The sequence below is a fragment of the Lissotriton vulgaris genome, chromosome 10 (genome assembly GCF_964263255.1).
Source record: "Lissotriton vulgaris chromosome 10, aLisVul1.2, whole genome shotgun sequence".
Classification (NCBI taxonomy): Eukaryota; Metazoa; Chordata; class Amphibia; order Caudata; family Salamandridae; genus Lissotriton; species Lissotriton vulgaris.
The window spans coordinates 928,250,355-928,276,421 of record NC_141698.1 but is presented as its reverse complement, the minus strand read 5'-3'; the positions used below and the strand labels follow the sequence as shown (position 1 = coordinate 928,276,421).

Genomic DNA, 26,067 nt, shown 5'->3' with positions numbered 1-26,067 from the left:
TTATTACTACAGGAACAATCTGTTTCTCAGTACATCTAAAACTACTACACAGAATTTGATAAAAGCAGCAAGAAGGCACATTATACATAATGAGAATAAAATTAACATTTCTAGCATGTTTTAAAATGTCATTTAGAACGTATCACCTAATGCCTATTTCAAATCACCTCACTAAGAGAGCATGGAAGGCAGAGCAACCTGCACTCTAGAGATTCTTAGGGAGAAGAGACACACTACATACCTTGTTGAAAGCTTAAGCTGTCTTTATCAATGGAGACGTGAAGACAGTGTTCCCTGCAAAGGGTAAACAAGCTGCAATAGCAGTCTATTAGTCTTCCTCTGATACTCGGTTTTATCAGCTTCAGGTGTAATATACCATCTGCAAAGTGTGTGGGCAATAATCTGGGCGAAGGATCTCTCCTGACAAGTGGTACGGTGGTAGTCCTTACATACTAAATCGTATCAGAAATTAGAAATTTTGACATAAGTTTAGGAATGTCTGACATAGATTATGTGTATCAAGGTCTGCGTCCCAGATGTTTCCGTATGAAAAAGTAAGGTAAAAGGACGTATATTCAGGCTACATTATTTTGGTTGTATGTCTGTATGTGTTCTTATTTAACCTGACATGGTGAAGAGTAGACATTTGACCCAGGTGTATGGCGCGTTAAGTTTGGTATCTGTCATTAATCGAATGACTTGACGCTTTCACAGTTCTTGATAAATATACTGTCATACCTCATCTGGGTATAATGGCAAACATGACAATGACTCTGCATAAGTCAGGATAGTTAGTGATTTCCATTGTTTAGGAGTTAGAAGATGGCAACCTCCATTAGCCAAGATGGAGTCAGGCCTGCATAAGAATGGAGTCGAACCTGAGGGCATTTACATCAACACATTAAAAAGAAGTCTGGGTTGTCTGCTACTCAAACATTGGTGCCTTGACCTTTCTTAATACTTTTCCTAGAACCACTGTAAGAAAGCTCTCCTTTGACTCCGCTGTGAATTTTGCCCAGGGAGCCTGTATTCTTCCGGTGCCTACCACAAACTGTTGACAGGGCTGTCCTTCATGAGTCAGCCATGGACACAGGAGCTGGTGCCTTGCGCGCGGCTTCGTGATGCTAGGACATTTTATATGAGGTGAACTAAATTTTAGCACTGAGCTCTTGGCTTCATTCGGCGCTTTGTCAGACCCCACAAATAGTGTAACATTTAATTTGATCAGTCACTAAATCTAGGCTGCCTCTATCACCGACAGTTTTGACTTCTGAAAACATATAGCTGTTAGTCAAGTCAAGTCAAGTCAACAATTTATATAGCGCACTACATACCCGTAGGGTCTCAAGGCGCTTGAAGAGGGTGGGGAATTACTTGTCGAATATCCAAGTTTTAAGTTGCTTTCTGAATGCTAGGTGGTTCTGAGTGAGGCGAAGGTGAGTGGGGAGTGAGTTCCAGGTTTTAGCTGCGAGGTAGGAGAAGGATCTACCTCCCATGGTGGTTTTGTTGATGCGAGGTACGGTAGCAAGGGCTTGGTTGGAGGATCGAAGCTGGCGGGAGGGGGTGTAGAAGGAAAGTCGTGTGTTGAGGCATTCGGGTCCAAGTTTGTAAAGTGCTTTGTGTGCGTGGGTTAGGAGGCGAAAAGTGATCCTCTTATTGACGGGAAGCCAGTGGAGGTTCTTCAGGTGACTAGAGATGTGGTCTTTGCGCGGAATGTCTAGTATGAGTCTGGCTGATGCGTTCTGGATGCGTTGGAGTTTTTTCTGGAGTTTTGCGGTGATACCGGCGTAAAGGGTGTTTCCGTAGTCTAGGCGGCTTGTAACCAGTGCATGGGTGACCGTTTTTCTGGTTTCGGTGGGGATCCAGCAAAATGTTTTTTTGAGCATGCGGAGAACGTTGAAGCAAGATGATGAAACGGCGTTGACTTGTCTGTTCATAGAGAGTGAGGAGTCGAGGATGACGCCCAGGTTCCGTGCGTGGTCCGTCGGGATGGGTGCTTTTCCAAGGGCCTCTGGCCACCAAGAGTCGTCCCAGGCGGAGGGGGAGGTACCTTAGATGAGGACTTCTGTTTTGTCTGAGTTCAGTTTCAGACGGCTGTGCTTCATCCACTCGGCTACTTCTTTCATTCCTTCATGTAGGTTTGTTTTGGCGGTGTTAGGGTCTTTGGTGAGTGAGAGGATCAGTTGAGTGTCATCAGCGTAGGAGATGATGTTGAGGTTGTGTTGGCGTGCGATGGCTGCGAGGGGGCTCATGTATACGTTGAAGAGGGTGGGACTGAGTGAGGATCCTTGTGGCACGCCGCAAATGACTTCAGTGGCCTCTGACTTGAATGGTGGCAGGCGGACTCTCTGAGTTCTTCCGGCAAGGAACGAGGTGATCCATTCCAGTGCTTTTCCTTGGATTCCGATGTTTCTGAGGCGTTGTAAAAGGGTGCTGTGACAGACTGTGTCGAAGGCTGCGGAGAGGTCGAGGAGGATGAGGGCGACTGTGTCTCCATTGTCCAGTAGAGTTCGAATGTCGTCTGTTGCTGCGATGAGTGCGGTCTCAGTGCTGTGTTTGGCTCGGAAGCCGGACTGTGAGGAGTCGAGGGATTTGTTGGTTTCGAGGAAGGCGGCGAGCTGGTTGTTAACAGCTTTTTCGATGACTTTGGCCGGGAATGGAAGGAGCGAGATGGGGCGGTAGTTTTTGAGTTCGGTGGGGTCAGCTGTGGGTTTTTCAGAATGGCGCTTAGTTCGGCATGTTTCCAACTTTCCGGGAAGGTGGCGGAGTTGAGGGAGCAGTTGATGATGTCACGGAGGTGTGGTGCTATGATGGAGTCTGCTTTGTTGAAGATGTGGTGAGGGCAAGGGTCTGTGGGGGATCCTGAGTGGGTGGAGTTCATCAGGCGGATGGTGTCTTCAGTGGAGATTGGATTCCAGTCATTAAGGATGTACAAGGGGGGTGAAGGTGCGGCAGAAGTTTGGGTGGGTTGGTCTCCGTGTTGGTTGGTGAAGCTGTTGTGGATGTCTGCGATTTTGTCGTGGAAGAATGAAGCTAGGGAGTCGCAGAGGGTTTGAGAGGGAGTGATGTCGTTGGAGTTGGCAGTGGGGTTAGTAAACTTTTTGACGATGTTGAATAATTCCTTGCTGTTGTGGGCGTTGTTGTCTAGTTGATCTTTGAATGCGGCTTTCTTGGCAGTCCGGATCAGTTGGTGGTGTATGCGAGTGGCGTTTTTGAAGGCGTCCTTGGTGCTGGTGTTTGGGTCTTTTTTCCAGGCCTTCTCAAGGGAGCGACAGAGTTTCTTGGATTTCTTAAGATCATCGTTGAACCAGGGGGCGTTTTTGCTGCCTAGTTTGATTTGACGTTTTTTCAAAGGTGCTAGGTTGTCGGCACTGTTGGTTAGCCATTGAGTGAGGTTAATGGCTGCTTGGTTGGGGTTCGAAGAGTGGGCAGGGGGGTTTTGAAGAAGCGATGAGGAGATTTGGTCAATGGTGATTTTGTTCCAGTTTCTTCGCAGAGTAGGTTGAGGATGGTTGTGGGTTGTGGTCTTTTTGTAGATAAAGTGAACGCAGCTGCGGTCCGTCCAATGGAGAGCTGTGGTGTGACTGAAGTAGATATGTTTGCTGGAGGTGAAGATAGGGTCGAGTGTGTGACCTGCGTGGTGAGTGGGGGTATTAACAAGTTGTTTGAGTCCGAGGTTGGCGAGATTGTCCAGAAGGGTGGTGGTGTTGTTGTCATTGCTTTTTTCTAGGTGAAAATTGAGGTCTCCCAATAGAATGTAGTCCTCGGAGGGGAGGGCGTGTGGGGTGATAAAGTCAGTGATGTCGTCACTGAATTGTGCACGGGGTCCTGGAGGCCAGTAGAGGAGGGTGCCTTTGAGTGTGGTCTTGGGGTCGGTGTGGATCTGGAAGTGGAGGTGTTCGGCGCTAGCGAGGTTGACGTCTGAGCTGGTTGAGATGCGGATGGAATTCTTATGAACGATGGCGATACCTCCTCCTGCTTGGTAGGTGCGGTCTTTTCGGATGATCTTGTATCCTTCCGGGATGGCAATGGTGATGTCTGGGGCTGAGGAGGCGTTCATCCATATTTCTGTTAGGAAGGCAACGTCCGGGGAGATGGTGTCTAGTAGAGTGAGGAGTCGAGGATGACGCCCAGGTTCCGTGCGTGGTCCGTCGGGATGGGTGCTTTTCCAAGGGCCTCTGGCCACCAAGAGTCATCCCAGGAGGAGGGGGAGGTACCTAAGATAAGTACTTCTGTTTTGTCTGAGTTTAGTTTCAGACGGCTGTGCTTCATCCACTCGGCCACTTCTTTCATTCCTTCATGTAGGTTGGTTTTGGCGGTGTTAGAGTCTTTGGTGAGAGAGAGGATCAGTTGAGTGTCGTCAGCGTAGGAGCGTAGGAGATGATGTTGAGGTTGTGTTGGTGTGCGGTGGCCGCGAGGGGGCTCATGTATACGTTGAAGAGGGTGGGGCTGAGGGTGCCTCTGAGTGTGGTCTTGGGGTCGGTGTGGATCTGGAAGTGAAGGTGTTCGGCGTTGGCAAGGTTGACGTCTGAGCTGGTTGAGATGCGGATGGAATTCTTGTGGACGATAGCGATGCCTCCTCCTGTTTGGTCGGCGCGGTCCTTACGAATGATCTTGAATCCTTCCGGGATGGCAATGGTGATGTCTGGGGCTGAGGAGGCGTTCATCCATGTTTCTGTTAGGAAGGCGACGTCCGGGGAAATGGTGTCTAGTAAGTTCCAGAGGTCGATGGCGTGTCTGTGGACTGAGCGGGTGTTGAGCAGGATGCATTTTAGGTGGTTGGAGTCAGATATCTGTTTTGTGTTAGTGGATGAGGAGTTTTTCTTGGTGCCGTCGAACTTGCAGGAGTAGCATGTGAAGGGTCCATGGGTGTGTCCAGGAGCGGCTTGGGCGCAGTTGGAGAGTCGGCCGGGGTTGAGTGCTAGGAGGGTGGAGGAATCATAAGTAATGCGGGGGGGATGGGTGGGACGGGGGCCAGGGGGTCTGGCGCTGGGCGCGGTCCAGGCACGGACGGGCGTAGACGGGCTTACCTTTGGCGTACCTTCGGCGCGGCCGCAGCGTGTGGACGCTGCGCGTTGGAACATCTGACATAAATGGAGAGTGGAGGGGGCGGAGCGTGGGAGGGGGAGCTGGGAGGCGTGGGCGTAGGGGGAGGGACGGGCTGCAGGCACAACAAAATGGTGTCCAAACAACAACAAGAAGGACAGCACTACGCTATGGGCGCCATCAGGCAGCAATTGACCTCAGGGGGCAGTGCGGGAAGAGCGGACTAGCGGTGTAACACAAGATAAAAATAACAATACTTGAAATCACCAGACAAAGCGATGCGGAGCACTACGCCACCGATCGGGTTCTAATTCTATGTCCTTAAAGCTATGGCAGAGTAGAGGAGCAGCGCTACGCACACAGCCACAATATTAATGGAATATGCAAAGTAAGCAGTGCGGAGCGCTACGTTACAGATCGGATGTAGAAGCAATTTAGATAAAATATAAGGCAATGCGGAGCGCTACGTTACAGCTCGAATGCTAAAGCAAATTAGATAAAATATAAGGCAATGTGGAGCGCTACGTTACAGCTCGAATGCAAAAGCAATTTAGATAAAATATAAAGCAATGAGGAGAAGCAGCGCTACGATACCACAGCAGCGCTATGAGGTCGGGAGGAAGGCTGGAGCGACCGCTTTCCAAGGAGTCAAGCTAGTCACAGAGAATCCCCAGCTTGGCCGTTCCTAGTGACTCGTGGGTGGGAGGGGGAGCTGGGAGGCGTGGGCGTAGGGGGAGGGACGGGCTGCAGGCACAACAAAATGGTGTTCAAACAACAACAAGAAGGACAGCACTACGCTATGGGCGCAATCAGGCAGCAATTGACCTCAGGGGGCAGTGCGGGAAGAGCGGACTAGCGGTGTAACACAAGATAAAAATAACAATACTTGAAATCACCAGACAAAGCGATGCGGAGCACTACGCCAACGATCGGGTTCTAATTCTATGTCCTTAAAGCTATGGCAGAGGAGAGGAGCAGCGCTACGCACACAGCCACAATATTAATGGAATATGCAAAGTAAGCAGTGCGGAGCGCTACATTACAGATCGGATGTAGAAGCAATTTAGATAAAATATAAGGCAATGCGGAGCGCTACGTTACAGCTCGAATGCTAAAGCAATTTAGATAAAATATAAGGCAACGTGGAGCGCTACGTTACAGCTCGAATGCAAAAGCAATTTAGATAAAATATAAAGCAATGAGGAGAAGCAGCGCTACGATACCACAGCAGCGCTATGAGGTCGGGAGGAAGGCTGGAGCGATCGCTTTCCAAGGAGTCAAGCTAGTCACAGAGAATCCCCAGCTTGGCCGTTCCTAGTGACTCGTGGGTGGGAGGGGGAGCTGGGAGGCGTGGGCGTAGGGGGAGGGACGGGCTGCAGGCACAACAAAATGGTGTCCAAACAACAACAAGAAGGACAGCACTACGCTATGGGCGCAATCAGGCAGCAATTGACCTCAGGGGGCAGTGCGGGAAGAGCGGACTAGCGGTGTAACACAAGATAAAAATAACAATACTTGAAATCACCTGACAAAGCGATGCGGAGCACTACGCCACCGATCGGGTTCTAATTCTATGTCCTTAAAGCTATGGCAGAGGAGAGGAGCAGCGCTACGCACACAGCCACAATATTAATGGAATATGCAAAGTAAGCAGTGCGGAGCGCTACGTTACAGATCGGATGTAGAAGCAATTTAGATAAAATATAAGGCAATGCGGAGCGCTACGTTACAGCTCGAATGCTAAAGCAATTTAGATAAAATTTAAGGCAATGTGGAGCGCTACGTTACAGCTCGAATGCAAAAGCAATTTAGATAAAATATAAAGCAATGAGGAGAAGCAGCGCTACGATACCACAGCAGCGCTATGAGGTCGGGAGGAAGGCTGGAGCGACCGCTTTCCAAGGAGTCAAGCTAGTCACAAGCTGTTGGCTTTGGGGGTATTATTAATAAATGGGGTACTAATGTGACGTATGCATTTGGGAATAGAAATCTATACCGAAGCACAGCAGAACGTTTGATACCTAAGAAGACAGTTTCTCTAAAATCAGCATTATTGACATTATTTTGAGGTTTTGAATCCTCCACTTTATGTAAGCTTTTAACAAAAACAACTACTATGGTTTTTTTCTCCATCTCCTCTTGTTGGTTTTTGCATCAACATTATTTCAGTTTTCCAGTAGTTACATTCGTTTTCTAATTACCTATGGCTTAGCCTTCATCCTGCCCTGCTCACCAGATGAGCATATCAAGCACAAACATTTAAAGTACAATATTCCGTTTTTTTGGTTTCCTTCCAACGGATTTATAGGAAAAGGAAGACTGTATTTACTCACGGTGATAGTGGTGTGGGTGAACACTGGGTTTCTCGTGGCATACAGTGGTATTTTAAAACATGGAAATAATGTTGTTTCCTTTTACAGTTTTTGCATGCTATCTCAGGTAGCCTCCACAATATTCCTAAAAACCCTGCATGAAAAACCAACTTACACTTAAAACTTCTGATTGTCGACTCCTTTTTTCTTCTAATGGCCCTTGCCTTTATTTCCATCCTGTGCATGCCTCCTCTTTCTGAGCACAGACTACACGGTCACATGCATGTTTGCCTTAATCTGTATTATTACATCTCATTATTTCGCCCACACTTTATTTAAAAGATCATTAACTCTCATTTAAAAGTCCTATACCTGCACCCTAACAATACCTAATCTCCTGTAGTTTGTCTATTTATACCACTAACCAGTGCATAGCATTCTCCTACCACCTCTCTCTCACTAAATATCACACCTTATTTCCTACTGATGTAATCTACCACTTAAAAAAAGTTGGAGTAGAGGAATGGACTGGCTGTGGTAGAGCACAAGACTAATTCCAATAACCAAAAATAACGACAAAGACACTAACCCTGGAGAATGGAGCAGCGTGCTGCCCAGCATAAAGCACACCAATGCCACATCAGTGGTAGTAAGTATACTGCAATCAGAATACAATTCATAACCCACACTAAAGTTAATATCATAGCACTCAGCAATCACAGTCGATTGCAGCTCATAAAGGCTGCTTAATATTGAAATGTTCCTGCTTAACACTCTTACACTCAAATAAGACAAAACTGCTAAGGGTCATATCCATCACCCAGTAGTGTACCAGTTCACAGCAGTACACCACACATTGCCATCTGAACAGGCTTTGAATAACTGAAGAGGTCTGCTACATACCACTGGCCGACAGAGGACTCTAATTTAGCCCACCAGTGCAGGTCTAAACAAAGTACAGACTACAGCCACTTTTTGGCACCTCAAAATGATAATCCGATTTGAGATGATAATTACAAAATCTATTCCAGCAGATCTCTCCATCACTAACCTATCCCAGCTCAGGACCAGTCTAGTGTACTATCAACATTAGAAATACCAAAAAGAGACCTGCAGAGCTTCTCAAAGCTGCCAGCCTACTAAAACCCATAAATGGCGCTACTGTCTCTCACACTTCATCCATCACACTGCTAAGCGCTACGTCCCATAAAATGACACCTCAATGGTTCTCACGTCAACATGGAAACATTTCTCAAATAGGATCAAAACAAAGATAACATCCTTCCAACCATACATCCTACACAGTGTAGCGTGCTACCTATGCAGACAAGTGCTTCAGAACCCCACATAGGGGTATTGAGTGCTATATAATTGTTGCAATACAATACATAAGATTCTGGTGTGCTCTCTCCCTTTGCCCAGGAACCATCAGTCAGAGAGAACCTTACTATGCTGAGAAGCTCGGCATCTCAAATTTATTCTTTCTCATCTATGAGAGGGTAAGATGGTCTCTGGGTTCTGTGATGCAACTCATCCAGGGTGGTCGCAGAGAGGAAAATCATTGTGTTTTCCACTACAGTCCGGTAGTAGGTAAGAATCGACAGCTGGGTCAAGTAACTCTGTTAAACCTTTTTCACCAACCAGTGAAATATAATTGAGTCGTTGTGATTTGCAGCCTGTTGGGTGCTTCCAATTGGGGTGCTGTGAGACCTAATATCTAAAAACTGTCCTTTTATAACCCCGTGTTGCTTTGCTTTTTTTAATATCTCTATGTATTCACTGGATACAACCAGCTTATTTTCTGCGGAAAGTAGAAATGTATCACCTTCTTGGAACTCTACTAACCTCAAGACTGTGATATAAATGCTCTGTCTTTACACTTCACATTTCTGTAAAATTAAGATTGAATCTGCATAGTCTATGGAGTGGCTGGCGCCATGGCAGCTTTAACTTTGGAGGCAGTTTAGGTATTAACTATATGAGATATGGTGACATGCCTTAGTTTCAGTTGTCAAACTGTTGATAAAGATTGTTTTGGGAGTATCAATAAAAAGAAAACATATATTTCAAGTTTAGCATTACTGTTGTTTCATAGTCTCTACATTTTTTCTTAATTTATACATCCCAAATCATTCATATTGTGTCTCCAGATTTTAAACTTTTTGGAATTCTGATTTTGTGCTAAGAAATTCAATGTATGTCTATTCTATTCTAGTAACAATGTTTTTCTACCACAAAATAAAGGTGTAAAGGTCGCGGGGCACAGTGATGTAGTTGAAAGTCGACAAGTCAGATCAAATACAAGAGATAAGTAATAGTTATACCTCAGAGAAGTTCCACATTCAGGAGTATTGAGGAACGGTGGTAAATGTTACAAACAATTTCACCTAGTACATCAAGAAAACAGGCCAAGTGTACTGTACCTATTGGTTTTATGTCCAAATTTCACACTTTCATTGAACATAGACTGCCAACTGATGCTACAATTCTACGCCTTCTGATCAGCTTTCAATAAAGAGTGATAAGTGTGTGTATATGTGTGTTTCAAGTAGACTCTGATAACGCGTGTTCAAAAATGCACACATTCAATACAAGTTGTATTGTTTGCTATTTTCCTTCCATCTTCAGCTGGCACTTTCAATGACAAAGCACATTACCAGCTGGATTAACCACTATATTGCCAAGTGAAACGCACTAACTTCTTTATGCCTAGTACACACTGTTTTCTAAAACATACAGCTATGTGTATCTAGTGCACAGAGGTTACCCTGCATCTTCTTTGTATTCAGTACTCATTGCAACTAAGTAACATAGACTCCTGCTTGTGGTCAGTCTACTGTTGTCCTGATAATGACTCCGAAAACTGCTTGAGGGTTGAAATGTCAACATGCATAGCCACAAAGACATATAATTTAATTCACAGTTCAGTGGATTGAATTTAATGGACTTTATAAATGCAGCCATTCTCTTCAATTATCTTGTATATAGTCTTTCACCACTTATTGCTTCATCATTTAGGACAGCTATGTCTGATCACCAGGAACTTCTGACAGTACTAGATTTTATGTTGGCTAATTTAAAGTCACTGTGTCTCATATGTTTTCAATATATAAAGAATTGTTTACTCATTGCATATCATGATATATTGAGTAGTTCACTATAATTTTTATTCACTTTCTTTAAATGACACTTCGTTGGACATTGCTCTATATATTAGTACTCATGACTAACTTTGTTCTACGGGCCCCTCCTGTTGTTTATATTATTATTTTCTTCTCTTTACCAACAGCTCAGCTGTAGGGACCTGCCCCAGATCTCCTATACACCTGTGGCGGTCTCCTGAACTGGGTTCTTTCTGGCAGCAGCCCCCTTACCCGCATGTCCTGCATTGCAGACCACTCTTCTTGCCTGCAATTTCCACCCACCCAGGCCTTATGCCATTTGCAGGGTGATAGTGTTTCCATCAAGAGTCTGTAGTGCCCTCCTCGGGGTCCCCCACAACAGGACCAGTCTACAGATGCCATGGGGCTCCCCTACTTCAGGATCCTCTGCAAGCCTACCCTTTACAGGGCCTGACATGGAGTCAGGGACATAGTGCAACCACCTCTGGGGAGATCGTACAGAATCTAGAATACAAGGAAGAGTCTCCAGGGGTGCATCTTTCTCCGGTCTCAATGTCCCACACTCCTCCTACATAGCCTAGCGGCTTTACAGTAGAGGGGCCCAAGAGTGGAACCCAATCCAAACAAGGGTTCTATTGTCCCTTTACATGCCGTATATGTGTTGCATGTTTTGTGTTGTCCTGACCAAACGTAGGTGTTTTTTGACACAGCTAACATTGTTCTGGGGCCAAACAACTTAGTCCTGACAAAAGTCCTGGACCCTAAGACCATCCCACACTAGGGCTGAAACTTGTTGACTGATACATAGGGTGTAGGACCCTTATCTCCATAGACACCCCCTTGTAATGTTATTTTAATCATAGAAACAACTCCTTAGCACACGTATATCACAATATAATTATGTGTAGGCGTTGCCACCCCTTTGACACAATCACAGTACGTAGTTCTTGGTTAATACACGTATTCTATTTATTCTTGAAAGCTGGAAGTTCTCCACACAGCCGACATGTGTTTCGTCGTGAATGGGAGTGTAACCCAACAACTTTTTCAAGGCTAATTCCAGATCTGTTCTCTTATTGTTGGTATGCGGTGATAATTCCAACCCGCATAGGGGTTCTATGGGGGTCTTCTGTTATAATGTCCACTTTGTCTTATCCGTGGGACTCCACTTCACACTTTGTTCAGGATGGCTCTCGCCCGTATCGTTATTGACCGTCAGTGCCCCCGTTCACAATCAGCGTGTGTGCTCGAATCGATTAGAGTGAAGTGAGGAGCACCAGTGAGTGTTTTCAAAATTGTACCACTTCTGCCCAAGTTTCCACAGATTGGCCTGTTTTCAAAAGGGTCATTGTTACATGCAGTATTTCTTTGTCCTGAAGGTGGTCTGAGGGATTTACATCAAAGAAGACCGAAACGTCGACTGTACTGTCCATTTTCTCAATAATTTATGTATTTTAAGTGACTGTTTTATTTACTATGATATATGTCACTTCCCTGATTAAACTAGAAATGGATGTTTTTCATTCATGAACTATACGTCAAAGTATATTGTACCTTTTTCATGTTTTTGCATTGAATTAACTTTACTTCTGAGTGTACCCTACTGTAAGAACTGGGACTACCAGCTCTCCAGGGGGTAGCATGGCTCGAGCAGGAAGGCAGCCAGGGGCTTGCGTGTAAAGCAGCCACTTAACACACACATACAATGAAACACACAGTGGCGCAATAATGGAGACCACACCAGTAGTTGTATTTGAAAAATCAAGACCTTTTATATAGGCTTTCAATTGGAGCAATGCATTGGTAATTCATTAGCATTTCTGGTAAACATTTCCTTAGGCAGTTGCAGAAAGACTTATCCTTAAAATATTAATCAGCTCACCTAAGCCGGGCAACATTAAATAACCTGGACGATCCTACAAGAAGCGACTATAGTATTGCATTAAAGTACCACATAGTAATAAAACATTTCAGCAAGTACTTTTCAGTATAACAAAGAACTTCAAAGAACACAGCCTTTAGTCATCAACCACAAGCCCTTCTTCTTGTAAATACTGATCCTTTTGCGACCCAGATCAGATCATCAGAATACTATAGAAGTCCACCCCTGTAAGAAAATTCAGTACAGTCAAGTGAATCTCCCTCTCATTTCAGGCTTGTAAATATGGTGCACTATGAACATTTCAGGCTTGTAAATATGGTGCAGAATGGAAAGTGTTTTATCCTCCAAACTCTTGAGGCACATTAGCAGGGGGCCAACAGGGCCCAGTCTCAGTTAACCCCGGGGGAGGGGCGACCTCGGGCCAACTCGGCCTACTGCCCTCCTCCCCAGGGGGTTACCTCTCTTCTTCGGCCCTCCGGGGCCCTTGCGAAGATGCTGCTGCAGGCGAGAGGGGCTTCGTCCCTCCCGTAGTCTCACTCGGCCCGGCGCGGGGAAAGCGGACAGCTGTGGGGCAGCGGCGCTCGGGGGTGGCCGGTCGGAGGGGGGCTCCAGGGCTCCACGACCCCCTCCAGGAAGAGTCGGAGCTTCCCCGGGTGCTGGGCCTCGAGGCAGAAGGCTCGTTCTGGGCAGCCAATGGCTGCGCGGCTTGGCGGGGCGTGGCCAATTACGAGGCCGGAGTCCCCCGTCACGTGCTGCAGGCAGGGAGAGGCTTCAGGCGTAGTGCGGCCTGGTGATTACGATGCGGCGGCCCTCTCCTGACACCGGGAGCCGCCGAGGGGGGATCAATGGCTCGTCCCTTCACCAGAGCGCCGGGACAGTCGAACGAGGATAATTTCCGGCCCAGTGCGGCCTCTCAGGGTTTCCGGCGGCCCTCTCCTGGCATATGAGGGGGGAGTTCCCGCGTCCTCTGAGGAGATTCCTTGATGCCTCGGGGGGGTGGGGGGGGGCGCAGACGGCTCTGGCCGTGGCGGAAAGTGGGGGGATGCTAGCGCCTCGTGAAGGCAGGGCCCAGGCACCGTAGCGCTCGCTCGGGGGGCAAATCAGACGGCTCAGGAGAGCGCTTGGTGCAGGGCAGCCCAGCGCTTTGGGGGAGATGCTTCTCAGCGCTGTGCAGGGCCACAGTATACAGCGCGTGGCCAAATAAACAGCAGACAGTGCTGGCAGAAGGGTAGGCAAACGGTTCAGTCATGGGGGGAGACCAGTGAGGCAAGGAGGGCCCACTGCAGGTAGGGGGGTGCGCAGGGCAGCACAGTCCAGTACCTGGTCGATCCCCCAGTAGTCTCTGGTCACAGGAAAGCAGTTTTCTTGGCGCTTGGATGGTTCTGCGCCCTTAGATGGTTGTTTCTTAAAGTGGAAGAGGGGGGGGGAGTGTTGAGTTGAAGGCTTGAACAGTTTTTCCTCAGTCACTGCAGATGGACCCTGGGGTTCCCTACCACTGGGCCAGATCAGGGGGCTAGCTTAGGACACTTCACCCAGCTTAAGAGGCAGCACCTCAATCCTGTCACTCCCAGTAGTATAAGTTCCTAACTAGGCCCACCCGCCTAAAACTCCTGCGTGGGTTCCCCAGGTCAGTGATGCCCCAACTGACTAGAAAGTTTCCCTCCCTTTCCTTATATAGCGTCAGTTGGCAGTTGGCAGTGGCAGTTGGTGTCACCTCCCCTGTTCTGGAAGGTTCCAGGAGCTTCCCTCATTCTAGCTATGGGCAGGCTAGCAGGCTGGTATGGCAACATTGTTTAAGGGTTCCAGCCAGCTCCTGGCTACTAGAGTGCGCCTATACAGACCACGCTGCAGGGGTCAGTGGCAGCCATGTTGGGGGAAGAGAGCACCTGCACCTAACATTGATTTAATAATACACAGGGCATTACAACCTCGCAGGGCCTATACAATTACATTATAAAGGGGGGACATCCTGAATTAGGGGGAAGCAAAAACCAAAAAATTTCTGTGAAAAGGGCCAAGTCCAACACAACTCCCCACCCAGCCAAAAGCCAGGGTAGACCAAGCATCACCTTGATGGTCTTCCCTGCTTGGGGCGGAAAAAGGTGGACGCAGGCCCGTTACTTCCAAGGCATCTGCCAGCTCTTCACCATTCAAACCACCCCACTGGTGTTCCCTAGTGGGATGTGGCCAGGACTGGCCTCTAAAAGTCTCTGGCCCTAACTCTCTCTCAGACACAGAGTGGGGGGCAGTAGCCCCAGGCCCGTCGTACCATTTGACCACTCTCCTTCACCTTGCAGCTCCAAACAGCCCCTGGCCATTCCACCTGGAGTCCGAACCCTCAGGCTGACCAGCCACCAGGGGCGAGGCTCTCCTCCCCCTACCTCTCCTTCTGGGGTTTCGCCCATTCCTCCTAAGCTGGACACCCTCAGGACACCACTCTCTCCCCAACCCAGAGTCTTGACCCTTAGGTTGAACCGGTGACAGGGGTGAGTCCTCCCTCCCCCTGCACCCCCTCCCAGAGTTTCGCACCCTCCTACCGGGAGAAGTACCCCTGGAAGTCAAACTGGTAGGGACCTGGATTACAGGTACCCCACCCTCCAGGTCAGGCAACTTCTGAACCTGAAACCCCAGTCCAGGATCTAAACCCTGCGACTGGTCAGAACCCTGAACCACTGGAGCCCCGATTACGGATGCTCCAAGTTCTCCTGACACGAGGGGATCCACTTTACTGGAAGGCACAACAGGACAGCCTAGGCTCCCAACCTGGGGTTCACTTACCAAACTCTCCAGGCCCTGTGACTGTGGTTGGGGCACATCGGGACACCTCCCCGTCTCACTCCCTCCTGTAGATGGGATGTGAGGCCCTACAACCCTCACACTATCCTGAGACCTAGCTGGGCTACTCCACACCTCTACCGACTCGCTGAGTCGGAAGATCCCTGAATCACTCCCTTCAGGATCACTCCCCCGAACCTCGGGTACGCTGCCACGATTAGGAGTTCCTGACGCACTTAATTGTAAAGCTTTCAGCTCCAACTCATTGAGCTGAAGCTTGTGCGCCATCTTCCTCTCCTCCATAGCAAACTGCTTATCTTCTCTCTCTCTCTCTCTCTCTCTCTCTCTCTCTCTCTCTCTCTCTCTCTCTCCCTCTGGTGCTCTAACTTGGCAAGCTCCCACCTTAATCGCCTCTCCTCCTTCCTGTCCTTGTACTCCTGCGACGATGCACTCCCCCTAGATACACTACTCCCTGCCCCGGAACGTCTTCCTGGCAACACATTGTCTGACATGTCAATGTTGAGTAGGCCTGGGTCTTCCTGAGTGTCCGCCTCCCGTGTGTGACCTGTTCCCCATCCTCTTCCTCCTCTTCTGGGTGGGCCCTTACCCATGCCCTCAAGGCGGTACCGAGCTCTTCTTTTACAGCTCTCGTCCCCACAGGCACCCCCATCCCCTGACAAAACTCCCTTAACTGCACTACCGTGTACCTATCGCTCGCCACCAATGTAAGAACTGGGACCGCCAGCTCTCCAGGGGGTAGCATGGCTCGAGCAGGAAGGCAGCCAGGGGCTTGCGTGTAAAGCAGCCACTTAACACACACATCCAATGAAACACACAGTGGCGCAATAATGGAGACCACACCAGTAGTTGTATTTGAAAAATCAAGACCTTTTATATAGGCTTTCAATTGGAGCAATGCATTGGTAATTCATTAGCATTTCAGGTAAGCATTTCCTTAGGCAGTTTCAGAAAGACTTATCCTTAAAATAATAATCAGCTCACCTAAGCCGGGCAACATTAAATAACCTGGAGGATCCTACAAGAAGCGACTATAGTATTGCATTAAAGTACCACATAGTAATAAAACATTTCAGCAAGTACTTTTCAGTATAACAAAGAACTTCAAAGAATGCAGCCTTTAGTCATCAACCACAAGCCTTTCTTCTTGTAAATACTGATCGTTTTGCGACCCAGATCAGATCATCAGAAAACTATAGAAGTCCACCCCTGTAAAAAAATTCAGTACAGTGAAGTGAATCTCCCTCTCATTTCAGGCTTGTAAATATGGTGCACTATGAACATTTCAGGCTTGTAAATATGGTGCACTATGAACATTTCAGGCTTGTAAATATGGTGAACTATGAACATTTCAGGCTTGTAAATATGGTGCACTATGAACATTTCAGGCTTGTAAATATGGTGCAGAATGGAAAGTGTTTAATCCTCCAAACTCTTGAGGCACATTAGCAGGGGGCCAACAGGGCCCAGTCTCAGTTAACCCCGGGGTGGGGGCGACCTCGGGTCAACTCGGCCTACCGCCCTCCTCCCCAGGGGGTTACCTCTCTTCTTCGGCCCTCCGGGGCCCTTGCGAAGATGCTGCTGCAGGCGAGAGGGGCTTCGTCCCTCCCGTAGCCTCACTCGGCCCGGCGCGGGGAAAGTGGACAGCTGTGGGGCTGCGGGGCGGAGGGGGGCTCCAGGGCTCCACGACCCCCTCCGGGAAGAGTCGGCGCTTCCCCGGGTGCCGGGCCTCGAGGCCCCCATCGCGTGCTGCAGGCAGGGGGAGGCTTCAGGCCTAGTGCGGCCTAGTGATTACGATGCGGCGGCCCTCTCCGTACACCGGGGGCCGCCGTGGGGGGATCAATGGCGCGTCCCTTCACCAGAGCGCCGGGACAGTCGAACGAGGATAATTTCCGGCCCAGCGCGGCCTCTCAGGGTTTCCGGCGGCCCTCTCCTGGCATATGGGGGCCGCTGAGGGGGGAGTTCCCGCGTCCTCTGAGGAGATTCCTTGATGCCTCAGGGGGGCGCAGACGGCTCCGGGCCGTGGCGGTGAGTGGGGGGATGCTAGCGCCTCGTGAAGGCAGGGCCCAGGCACCGCAGCGCTCGCTCGGGGGGCAAATCAGACGGCTCCGGAGAGCGCTTGGTGCAGGGCAGCCCAGCGCTTTGGGGGAGATGCTTCTCAGCGCTGTGCAGGGCCACAGTATACAGCGCGTGGCCAAATAAGCAGCAGACAGTGCTGGCAGGAGGGTAGGCAAACAGTTCCGTCATGGGGGAGACCAGTGAGGCAAGGAGGGCCCACTGCAGGCAGCGGGGTGCGCAGGGCAGCACAGTCCAGTACCTGGTCGATCCCCCAGCAGTCTCTGGTCACAGGAAAGCAGTTTTCTTGGCGCTTGGATGGTTCTGCGCCCTTACATGGTTGTTTCTTGAAGTGGAAGAGGGGGGGGGGAGTGATGAGTTGAAGGCTTGAAGAGTTTTTCCTCAGTCACTGCAGATGGACCCTGAGGTTCCCTACCACTGGGCCAGATCAGGGGGCTAGCTTAGGACACTTCACCCAGCTTAAGAGGCAGCACCTAAATCCTGTCACTCCCAGTAGTATAAGTTCCTAACTAGGCCCTCCCGCCTAAAACTCCTGCATGGGTTCCCCAGGTCAGTGATGCCCCAACTGACTACAATGTTTCCCTCCCTTTCCTAATATAGCGGCAGTTGGCAGTGGCAGTTGGTGTCACCTCCCCTGTTCTGGAAGGTTCCAGGAGCTTCCCTCATTCTAGCTATGGGCAGGCTGGCTGGCTGGTATGGCAACATTGTTTAAGGGTTCCAGCCTGCTCCTGGCTACTAGAGTGCGCCTATACAGACCACGCTGCAGTAGCAGGGGTCCGTGGCAGCCATGTTGGGGGAAGAGAGCACCAGCACCTAACATTGATTTAATAATACACAGGGCATTACAACCTCGCAGGGTCTATACAATTACATTATAAAGGGGGACATCCTGAATTAGGGGAAGCAAAAAGCAAAACATTTCTGTGAAAAGGGCCAAGTCCAACACCTACCAAATATATTTAAAATACTGATTATAAGACATTCGCGTGTCTATTTCATTGCTTTGATTCTCTGCGCACTTACTGCACAATTCATTTAATTAATTTTGTTGTTGGCTCAAGATTTGTGAACATTGAACTATTGAATAACTGTTAAGAATTTTCGAGTAATTACATATTTTTCTACAAAATCCCGTATTGGCACACTTTACCCGACATTACTAGAATTGCCCAAGCCTCCAAGGGTATATTGGGTTTTCGCACTCCACTATTTCTGTTGTTAAATCATGGCACCAATAGGGTGCATCCAACAACACTAAGGTCTTATGTAATGTGACGGGGGTCAAGCTTTACTTTGGTTGAGTGTTCTATCCCGGAGTGACTACTGGGTTAACACTTAAATCTATAGGATACATTTTTTGGGAGGGGATGTATCGACTGGCTACCCTGACTTCTGCTAATTCAGTATTGTTCCTTAACTGTGGTTATTTGCTGTCACATAAGCCAAATTAGGTTGATCAAAATAAAGGTAGGGTTTCAAGATAACATGTGTGTCTGTAATTTGTATATTCAGAACTAATTAGGAATTAATTTTTTTAGTTAACATAAAATACATTATTTATTTATATTACCCAACATTAAATATGTGTTTATTTTATTTAGGAGAAACCGTAAGTGAAAAAAGAACAGACGCAGCAGGAATACCCTCATTTCCAGAGAAAGGCTCTACATCCAGCACTTCACAGGTAGGGCAACATGTTCTTATGTTTAGTGCAAACGCAGAACTGAGGAACTTGTTTTTTTGTAACTGATAACACAGAAGCAGATGTAATTTTTATTATATTTCTTGCTATCAAGAAAAGTTCATTTCCAGCATATCCTATTGTAATCAGCTGTCTGTTAGAAAATTCTTATTCCAGAGGCACATGTACAGTTTCTGTGCGCAAGGAATGGACCCTCTACATGATACCTTAATTCTAGAGGTACTGTAACTTTAATAATGCTATTCTGTTATTGTTTTTTTGATAATCAACTTTTTCGCATTGTGATAACAAAAACAAAAGTTCATGGGCAGCAAATAAAACACATTATTGGGTTAAAGGACTTTCGAGTTGAGACGACAGAGACTCATAATGCACCGGTGAAATGGGCTCGACACTTGCTTAACAATATACATGTATCCGACACACGGAACCCCTCAAGCGGGCAATAATTTGAACCACTTGCCCCATATTTTACCAAAATGTTTGGGGCATCCTCAGGCTTCGAAAAGGGGCTCCGCATAAGTCTACTCCTCGTCTCCACCTCTTCACAGTAGGCGGTTTAGCCTGGGACCAGAGTGTTGCTATGTCCCGCTTCGCCGCCGCTACCACCGTTCCCAGGAAGCACTTGTCTGCCCGGGATCCATCAAGGCCATCAAACACCCCCATGATCAGGCGCAGTGGGTCGTAGGGGACCTCCCAACCCAGGGCCCGTGTAAGCTCTAATTCCACCCCTACCTAGAATGGCTCAAGACCGGGACACTGCCACACCATGTGGTAAAAATCTGCTGGAGCGTGGCTGCAGCGCGCACAGTCTGGGGAGGGCCGCATGTGGGCGCTGTACAGGTGTGCTGGGGTGAAGTATGCCACATGGAGATAATAGAGTTGAACGAGATGCAGTTTGAAAGAGGTTGTCAGGGTCCTGGGGGCCATAAGGGCGTCTCTCCAGTCCGCCTCTTCCAGGGGACCCAGCCACCCCTCCCAGCGGGCACGGAGCCGGTCTAGGGACACAGGACCATTGTTCACCAGGGAACGGTAAATCTGTGACACCCCCCTCTGCCAAGGTTCCCCATCAGTACCTGGACCTCCCAAGGGGCTAAATTCCATAAAGGCAGTGGGAGACGGAATATGTGAGTGGAGGGCATGTCTGAGCTGTAGGTACTTGTAAAATTATGAGGGAAGGAGGGAATGACGTTGTTGTAGGTCAGCAAATTATCCGATATGGTCCCCCACCCAGATGTCCCCCAATAGCGAGATTCTGACAAGATTCCATCGACGGAAATCCTGGAGAGATGCGGCCTCCCCAATCATATTCTGCTCCACAGGGGCGTCTGTCTGATGAGTGTCCGGTCCCACTTTATGTGGCGTAAGGCGGTGCACCAGGCCATAAGTTTTGTCCTTGTGACGGGGGGAAGAGTCTGTGGCACTTGGCTCCCATACAGGTATGCTTGAACTTGCGTAAGGTCCATTGAACTGAGTTCCACCCGATAGGCCGTGTCGGACCAGCCGCCTGCGAACCAGTCGTGGATCTCTATGAGCCTTGTGGCCAAGTAGTAGAGGTGTAGATTAGTGACCCCATGCCCCATCATAGGGAGGAATGCGGCAGTGTGCCAGGGACAGCCGCGGCCTCCCGCCTCCCCATAAAATCTGAGTGAAGGCACCGTCCAGTTCCCGGAACAACTGCCCGGGAGGTATTCTGTTATTGTTAAGCAGTAATGTCTTCTATCCAAATCACCAAATACATCTTGAACTTTTGAGTTTCGCAAATGTTGCATAATCTACCCAATATGCCTTTGGTAAAGAAAGTCACCTTGACAAACATTATATTTTTGACATAATTACTAATTTCTGCGTTCACCCGACTTGTGGTTACAGGGTCCACACAATTTACATATTTTTTCTAAGAAACGTGTGCTACCTAAACTCTACATTCAAGCCATGTATATAGATCATTTCTTAAGATCACAAAAAGGTTTTTTTTTTTTAAACAGCTCTTTTTAAATGTCTAGAAGTATACTTATGGAAAATGATTCATTCATATACAAACATATTTTTAATAATTTTGGAAATCACATCCTCCCAAACAATGACATGAATTATCCTGCTTTGCTGCGGCCGGAATTCCCCTGCTGTGCTGAAAAATTCAACACGTGAGCGGTTCGGCCGTCCCTGGCCGTCCTCCTCACACCCCCACCGTGACGTCAGACGGCCGGGGACTGTCCAACGCATGGAAGCAGTTATTACGTTCCAGAATTCGTCAAGGTGAAAAATAGTACCACAAATGTGTTGATTGACATTGTCTTTGGATTTGGAAAAGACTAAAGCTGCAATCAGGGCTTTCTAAGGGTCACTTTTTTAATGCAACTTTTTGAATTAGACATGCAGTCTCTATTACCTGCCTCTCACTTCTGCTAGCTCTACACATCCTAGGGAGAACCCGGTTTGGGGTCAGTCATGCTGAAGATGCTTTTCCAGGATCTTTCCTAGCTATCTTGAAGAAACTTGGATCTCGCTTGTGATGTTGTTGTGGTTTTTATCACCTCCCTGGATGGAAGCCGAACACGGTCATGCTGTTCAGGGTAACACCTTCATCGGTGGAATGTTGCGCCTTCAATAGAGATGCGCCACGTTATCTTCACCGCACACCTTTCCTTCTCACTTTTTGATAATAAATATGTGCTCTCTGTGTGAAAACTATTTGCATTCGGTTTCCAGTCTGCCAGAGCTGAACACAACTATTTCAGGGCTTCCTATCCATAGCATGTCTCAGAAACCTTGGTTAGTTCATCACAAGCAGGCCTGCCTAGCTTCACCAATCAAACTTTAGACTAACGCATTCCAGCGTGGTGGTCCCCATCACCGTACTGAATTGCAAAGTCACACATTATAGTGAATCCTCAGCTATCAAGCCAGAGCGCTGCTCTAATGCACCATACTGATTGTGATAGCTGTGGCAGCGCCCGGAAGGCTAATGGGGTTGGCTCAGCTGCTTGCAGCTCTAGCACAAGCTGCTACTCCGTTACAATGTTACACATAATGACACCTGACACCGCAGCATTACGTCAGGAGTCGGTGGCCGCCAGGTGACGGTGAGGTTAGGACAGTGCTTCATTTGAGCCTGTGGTTTCCTGTGCTCAGTATTGGTCAGTACCAGTACTTATGACACCTGCCACATGTTGGTGCTGTTTGTGTGATTTACAGATGAGCAGAACAATAGTTGTTGGTTAATTAAAAATACATTAAAAACAACCAATACCTGCCGCCCAGTCTATTCATATAGCTTTGCGGTCCTTGAACATTTTCAGTTGTCACAGTGTGAAGGCTAGCAGTTGTATAGGTACTGTCATTGACAAATAATAATGCTTAATCAATAAATATAGACTAAGGCGTTACTATATTCGAAAACGACATGCCCAGCCGGGCAGAGGTCTTGGTATTTACTTTTCAGTCAATGTATAACATGAATAACACACACTATACAAGACAGGGCCCAAGCCTGTACCCAGTCAATCACACTAGAAATATCAGGACAGGGAACCATTAAAGGGAACCAACAAAAGGGCTTAGGCAAAAGGCTTAATGTTCTGTAAACTTGTTAATAGCACAGTTTTGATTATAAAACAGAACAATATTGACCCCTTCACACTTTTAAAGGGCAAATAAAACATTCCATGTGTGTAAGGTGCTCATAGTTGTCGACGGCGTTTCGATCCATTTAACACATTCTACGGATCTATATATATTATATGGATATACACACACACATACCCACATACTTACCTTAAATATACTTGGTGTGGTAAAGACAGAGTTGTAAATGCTGGGTTGAATTCTGCTTGGAAATAAGAAAGTATGGAGTTTTCTTCAATAAATTGAGACATCTGGGTGGATGCTGCTCTTTCTATTAGCTTGCAGAGGAAGGGAAGGGTTTGCAAAAGGTCTGTAGTTGCTTGGGTTTTAAGGGTCCAAGTTAGTATTATTTAATAATGGGCGTATGTATGTTGTTTTTAAGTTTTATGGAAAAACTCAGTTGTCAAGGAATGATGGAGGATTGTTCAGACTGGGATAACAGCACAGGTTGTTAAAAATATGTTCTTGAAAATGTGTGGTGGGATAGGGTCAGCCGGCTGGCCTGCTTGTTTTGACGAGATCCTTAAAATCAGTTTCTGATAGTTGTTTGTAGGCATGCGGAGGCTAAGTTAAACTACCCATGGGGAGATTTTTGCAAAAGTGCTGATGCTGCTAGTTTTCTTTTGGTTCAAAAAGGAAACCAACAGGTCTGCTTTGTTTGTGTAATGATTTCCCAGTTTGTCAGTAAATTATGGAGAAATTGGATGGTTTCCGTCTGTGCGTTTTAGGTTTACAGAAATTGGTGAGAAAGTTTATAAAAGTCTTTATTTGCACATTTTGCATTTCTAATTCTGTTTGAATAGTAGCTTGTTTTTAGTTTTTTGGATAAATGATTTGTATATTCTGTTGTGTTTGTGAAGTTGTAGGCGCGCAAACCTAACTTCAATGATCATGCCAACTGCTAGGACTGGGAGCAGTGTGGTCATGATATAGACTTTGGTGCCCCCACCCCCCCTGATTGGACACGTCAATCAAACATTTGTGATTAAGTTCAACAATCAATACTGAGGCATTCTAATACTGAATTTATTGTGAGCAGATCTGTGTTGAATGTTAGGGCAATGAGAGAAAGTTGGATGAAGAGGTTGAGTAAACATCACTTATAGGCTACAGTCATAGTGGGTCAGCAGTTCTAAGGGCACTATTCCCCACTGACTGTAACTAAATAACAAGTGTGGACAGATTTTGCTGGTGAGAGAAACTCTACATAAACGCACCCTAGAGTACCTGTGGGCACTCTGGCCAATGTCTCAGCTTGTGGCCACAAGCTGAGACATTGGCCAGAGTGCCCACAGGTAGATAAGAAGTTGCCTGAAGATCATGGGTGTATTGGTGGGGGGGAGGGGTGAATCTGTCAAAAATGCCATAGGAATAATTGTTCAAACTGGTTGGCATTGTGAAATCAAGCACTTTGTGTCCCGGAAGAGAACAAGGTAACTCTGCACTGATACCCAGGCCACGTCTCATTAGGAGGTCATACACAGGGCCCGACTGGCCATAGCGGGCACCGGGCAATCCCCCGGTGCGCCGCACGGGTGGGGGCCGGCTGAAAACCGGCCCGGCAAAGAGCTCGGCGGCACCTCCAACCCCCCCCCCCCCCCCCTAAAGAGTGGGGAGGGGGGGGCGGCTGAGCACTTTGCCAGGGCTGGTTGTGGTTTCCTCCGGCCCTGGTCATACATTTGGGGGAAATGGCACATGGCAGTGAAGTCGGCAGCCCAGCTACTCCTATGTGTGGCTCTACATCCAGGTGTTCTACATGAAACACCCTCCCATGTCCAATAAAACCTCTTTCACCATCCACAGTGTTTTAATTTTGGTTTTTGACATATCAATTGGATGATTTTTGGAAAAAGGGTTTCGTCTCGCTTTGCCTTAGTTCCTTTATTTGCCTAAATTGAGAGCTCTGTAAAATTGCCTGAATTATATAGAAATTCACTTTACCTATCGTGAAGTACATGGGCTCGGGCTCAGAATGTTGTTATAGGTAAGTGTTTTATCCTAATTCCAGTCACCCTCCTAAGGGAACAGAGCACGAGTTCTAGTAAGATAAAATGTCCTCAGCATGTTAACTACATGTATATCATCATACAGGATTTTGATTCAGATTGTCTTTACTCCTTAGGCAAACATGGAAACTTCGGCTTGGCTGAGTGCAGCTGACAGCTCTGCGGCAAGTGGAAGAAGTCAAAATGTAGAAGGCAATCCTTTGATGTCCGACCTGCTCAATGATGTGCCCTTCACTTTAGCACCACATGTTCTAGAAGTGCTCAACACCTACAACAGCTTTCCTGATAAAATCCTCACTGCTTGTCTTAATGACAATTTATCAAGATTTTTGTATGATTTCACTCTTGAGAATTCCGTTCTTTGTGAACCGTGATGTGGTGTGTACTTCTGTTTAGTCCAGCATTCTTTAAGCACCTTCTTCATTTGAAATGTGTGGTACATGAGCAATTAACCTGTCATTTTCCTGTTTATTGTATTGCGAAATGTGTCTCTACCCTTGTGTTTGTAAGTCTGAACTGTTATATTGAGAGTACAGGTGCAATCTTAAAATGTGATTAAAGCCTTAAATGTGCCTTGTAGATAACTTCTAAAGCAACTTCTGGACAAGTAAAAAATCAAAATGTTGGCTGGAAAAGAGGCACTGAACTAAATGAAAGCGACCCGACAAAGGCTTCGGAAGGGGCTGTGAGGGCCAAATCGAAAAGTAGAGGAGAATACCATTGAAATGGAGGCTTCCTCCTCACACACACCCGAACTCTGATCATTTGCAAAACCACTGAAGCCGGTATCAGCTGACTGTGTGCATTATCTAAGAAAATGAAGGCTGCATATTTGTACTGCCTTTTTTTCCCCAAGTGTATGATAAAGAAATGCCACTAGTCATAAAATACTCCAAGTGTAGTTCAATAGTATACAACTGGTGACATACTCACGGTACTGCTTCTCTTACCACACAAAGCATAGAACTGTCTCCTTCCCGCTGAATTAGCGTTTGCATGCCCGGGAGGATAATTCTTATGGTTCCCATGTTTTGTCTTAACCATTCCTGTGGCCTGAATGTAAAATGCTCTTAACGAGTGCATGGTTATGCCATATCCTTTTTTATTAAACTTAATGTTTTTCATAAAGATTCAACTGCACCTGTATGTTAATTTTCCCACAAGGCTATTTATTGTACAAAATCTTGTTCCTTTCTCAATTAAATTATCTCCTGGCCTCCAGTTTTCCTTTAGTAATGGCTTGTGTTATTTTTCTTCTGTTCTCTTATTTGGCATTTTCCCATGCCCTACGCCTTTCAGGTGAATCTTTCACTGCGGTGGCTTGGCCTTGACCGCGCTCCAGCATAGCACTGGGCCCATTCCATAATTTACGTTTTTCTCTGAATTGTGCTTGTTTGAGAATGTTGAGCCAGTGTAGTTTCTTCAGGTGTGGTGTGATGTGAGTGTGGCATGGGAGGTTGAGAGTGATTCTGGACGCTGAGCTCTGAATGGTCTGCATCCT

At 47.3% G+C, this 26,067-nt stretch overlaps 1 protein-coding gene across 8 annotated transcripts in view; it reads left to right on the top strand.

Annotated features, from left to right (window-relative positions):
* The window catches only part of UMAD1 (UBAP1-MVB12-associated (UMA) domain containing 1), a 73,563-nt gene extending 47,765 nt beyond the window's left edge, over positions 1–25,798 (top strand). For 4 of the 8 annotated variants that reach the window (XM_086941916.1, XM_086941915.1, XM_086941913.1 and 1 more), the window contains 3 exons: positions 8,781–8,948; positions 18,833–18,915; positions 24,683–25,798. In XM_086941916.1, the coding sequence (XP_086798042.1) occupies positions 8,781–8,948; positions 18,833–18,915; positions 24,683–24,940 (509 nt within the window). In that variant the 3' untranslated portion in view covers positions 24,941–25,798. The remainder of the gene's footprint in view (positions 1–8,780; positions 8,949–18,832; positions 18,916–24,682) is intronic. The other 4 variants (XM_086941919.1, XM_086941920.1, XM_086941917.1 and 1 more) reach the window with 1 other exon arrangement.
* Positions 25,799–26,067: the final 269 nt, after the last annotated feature.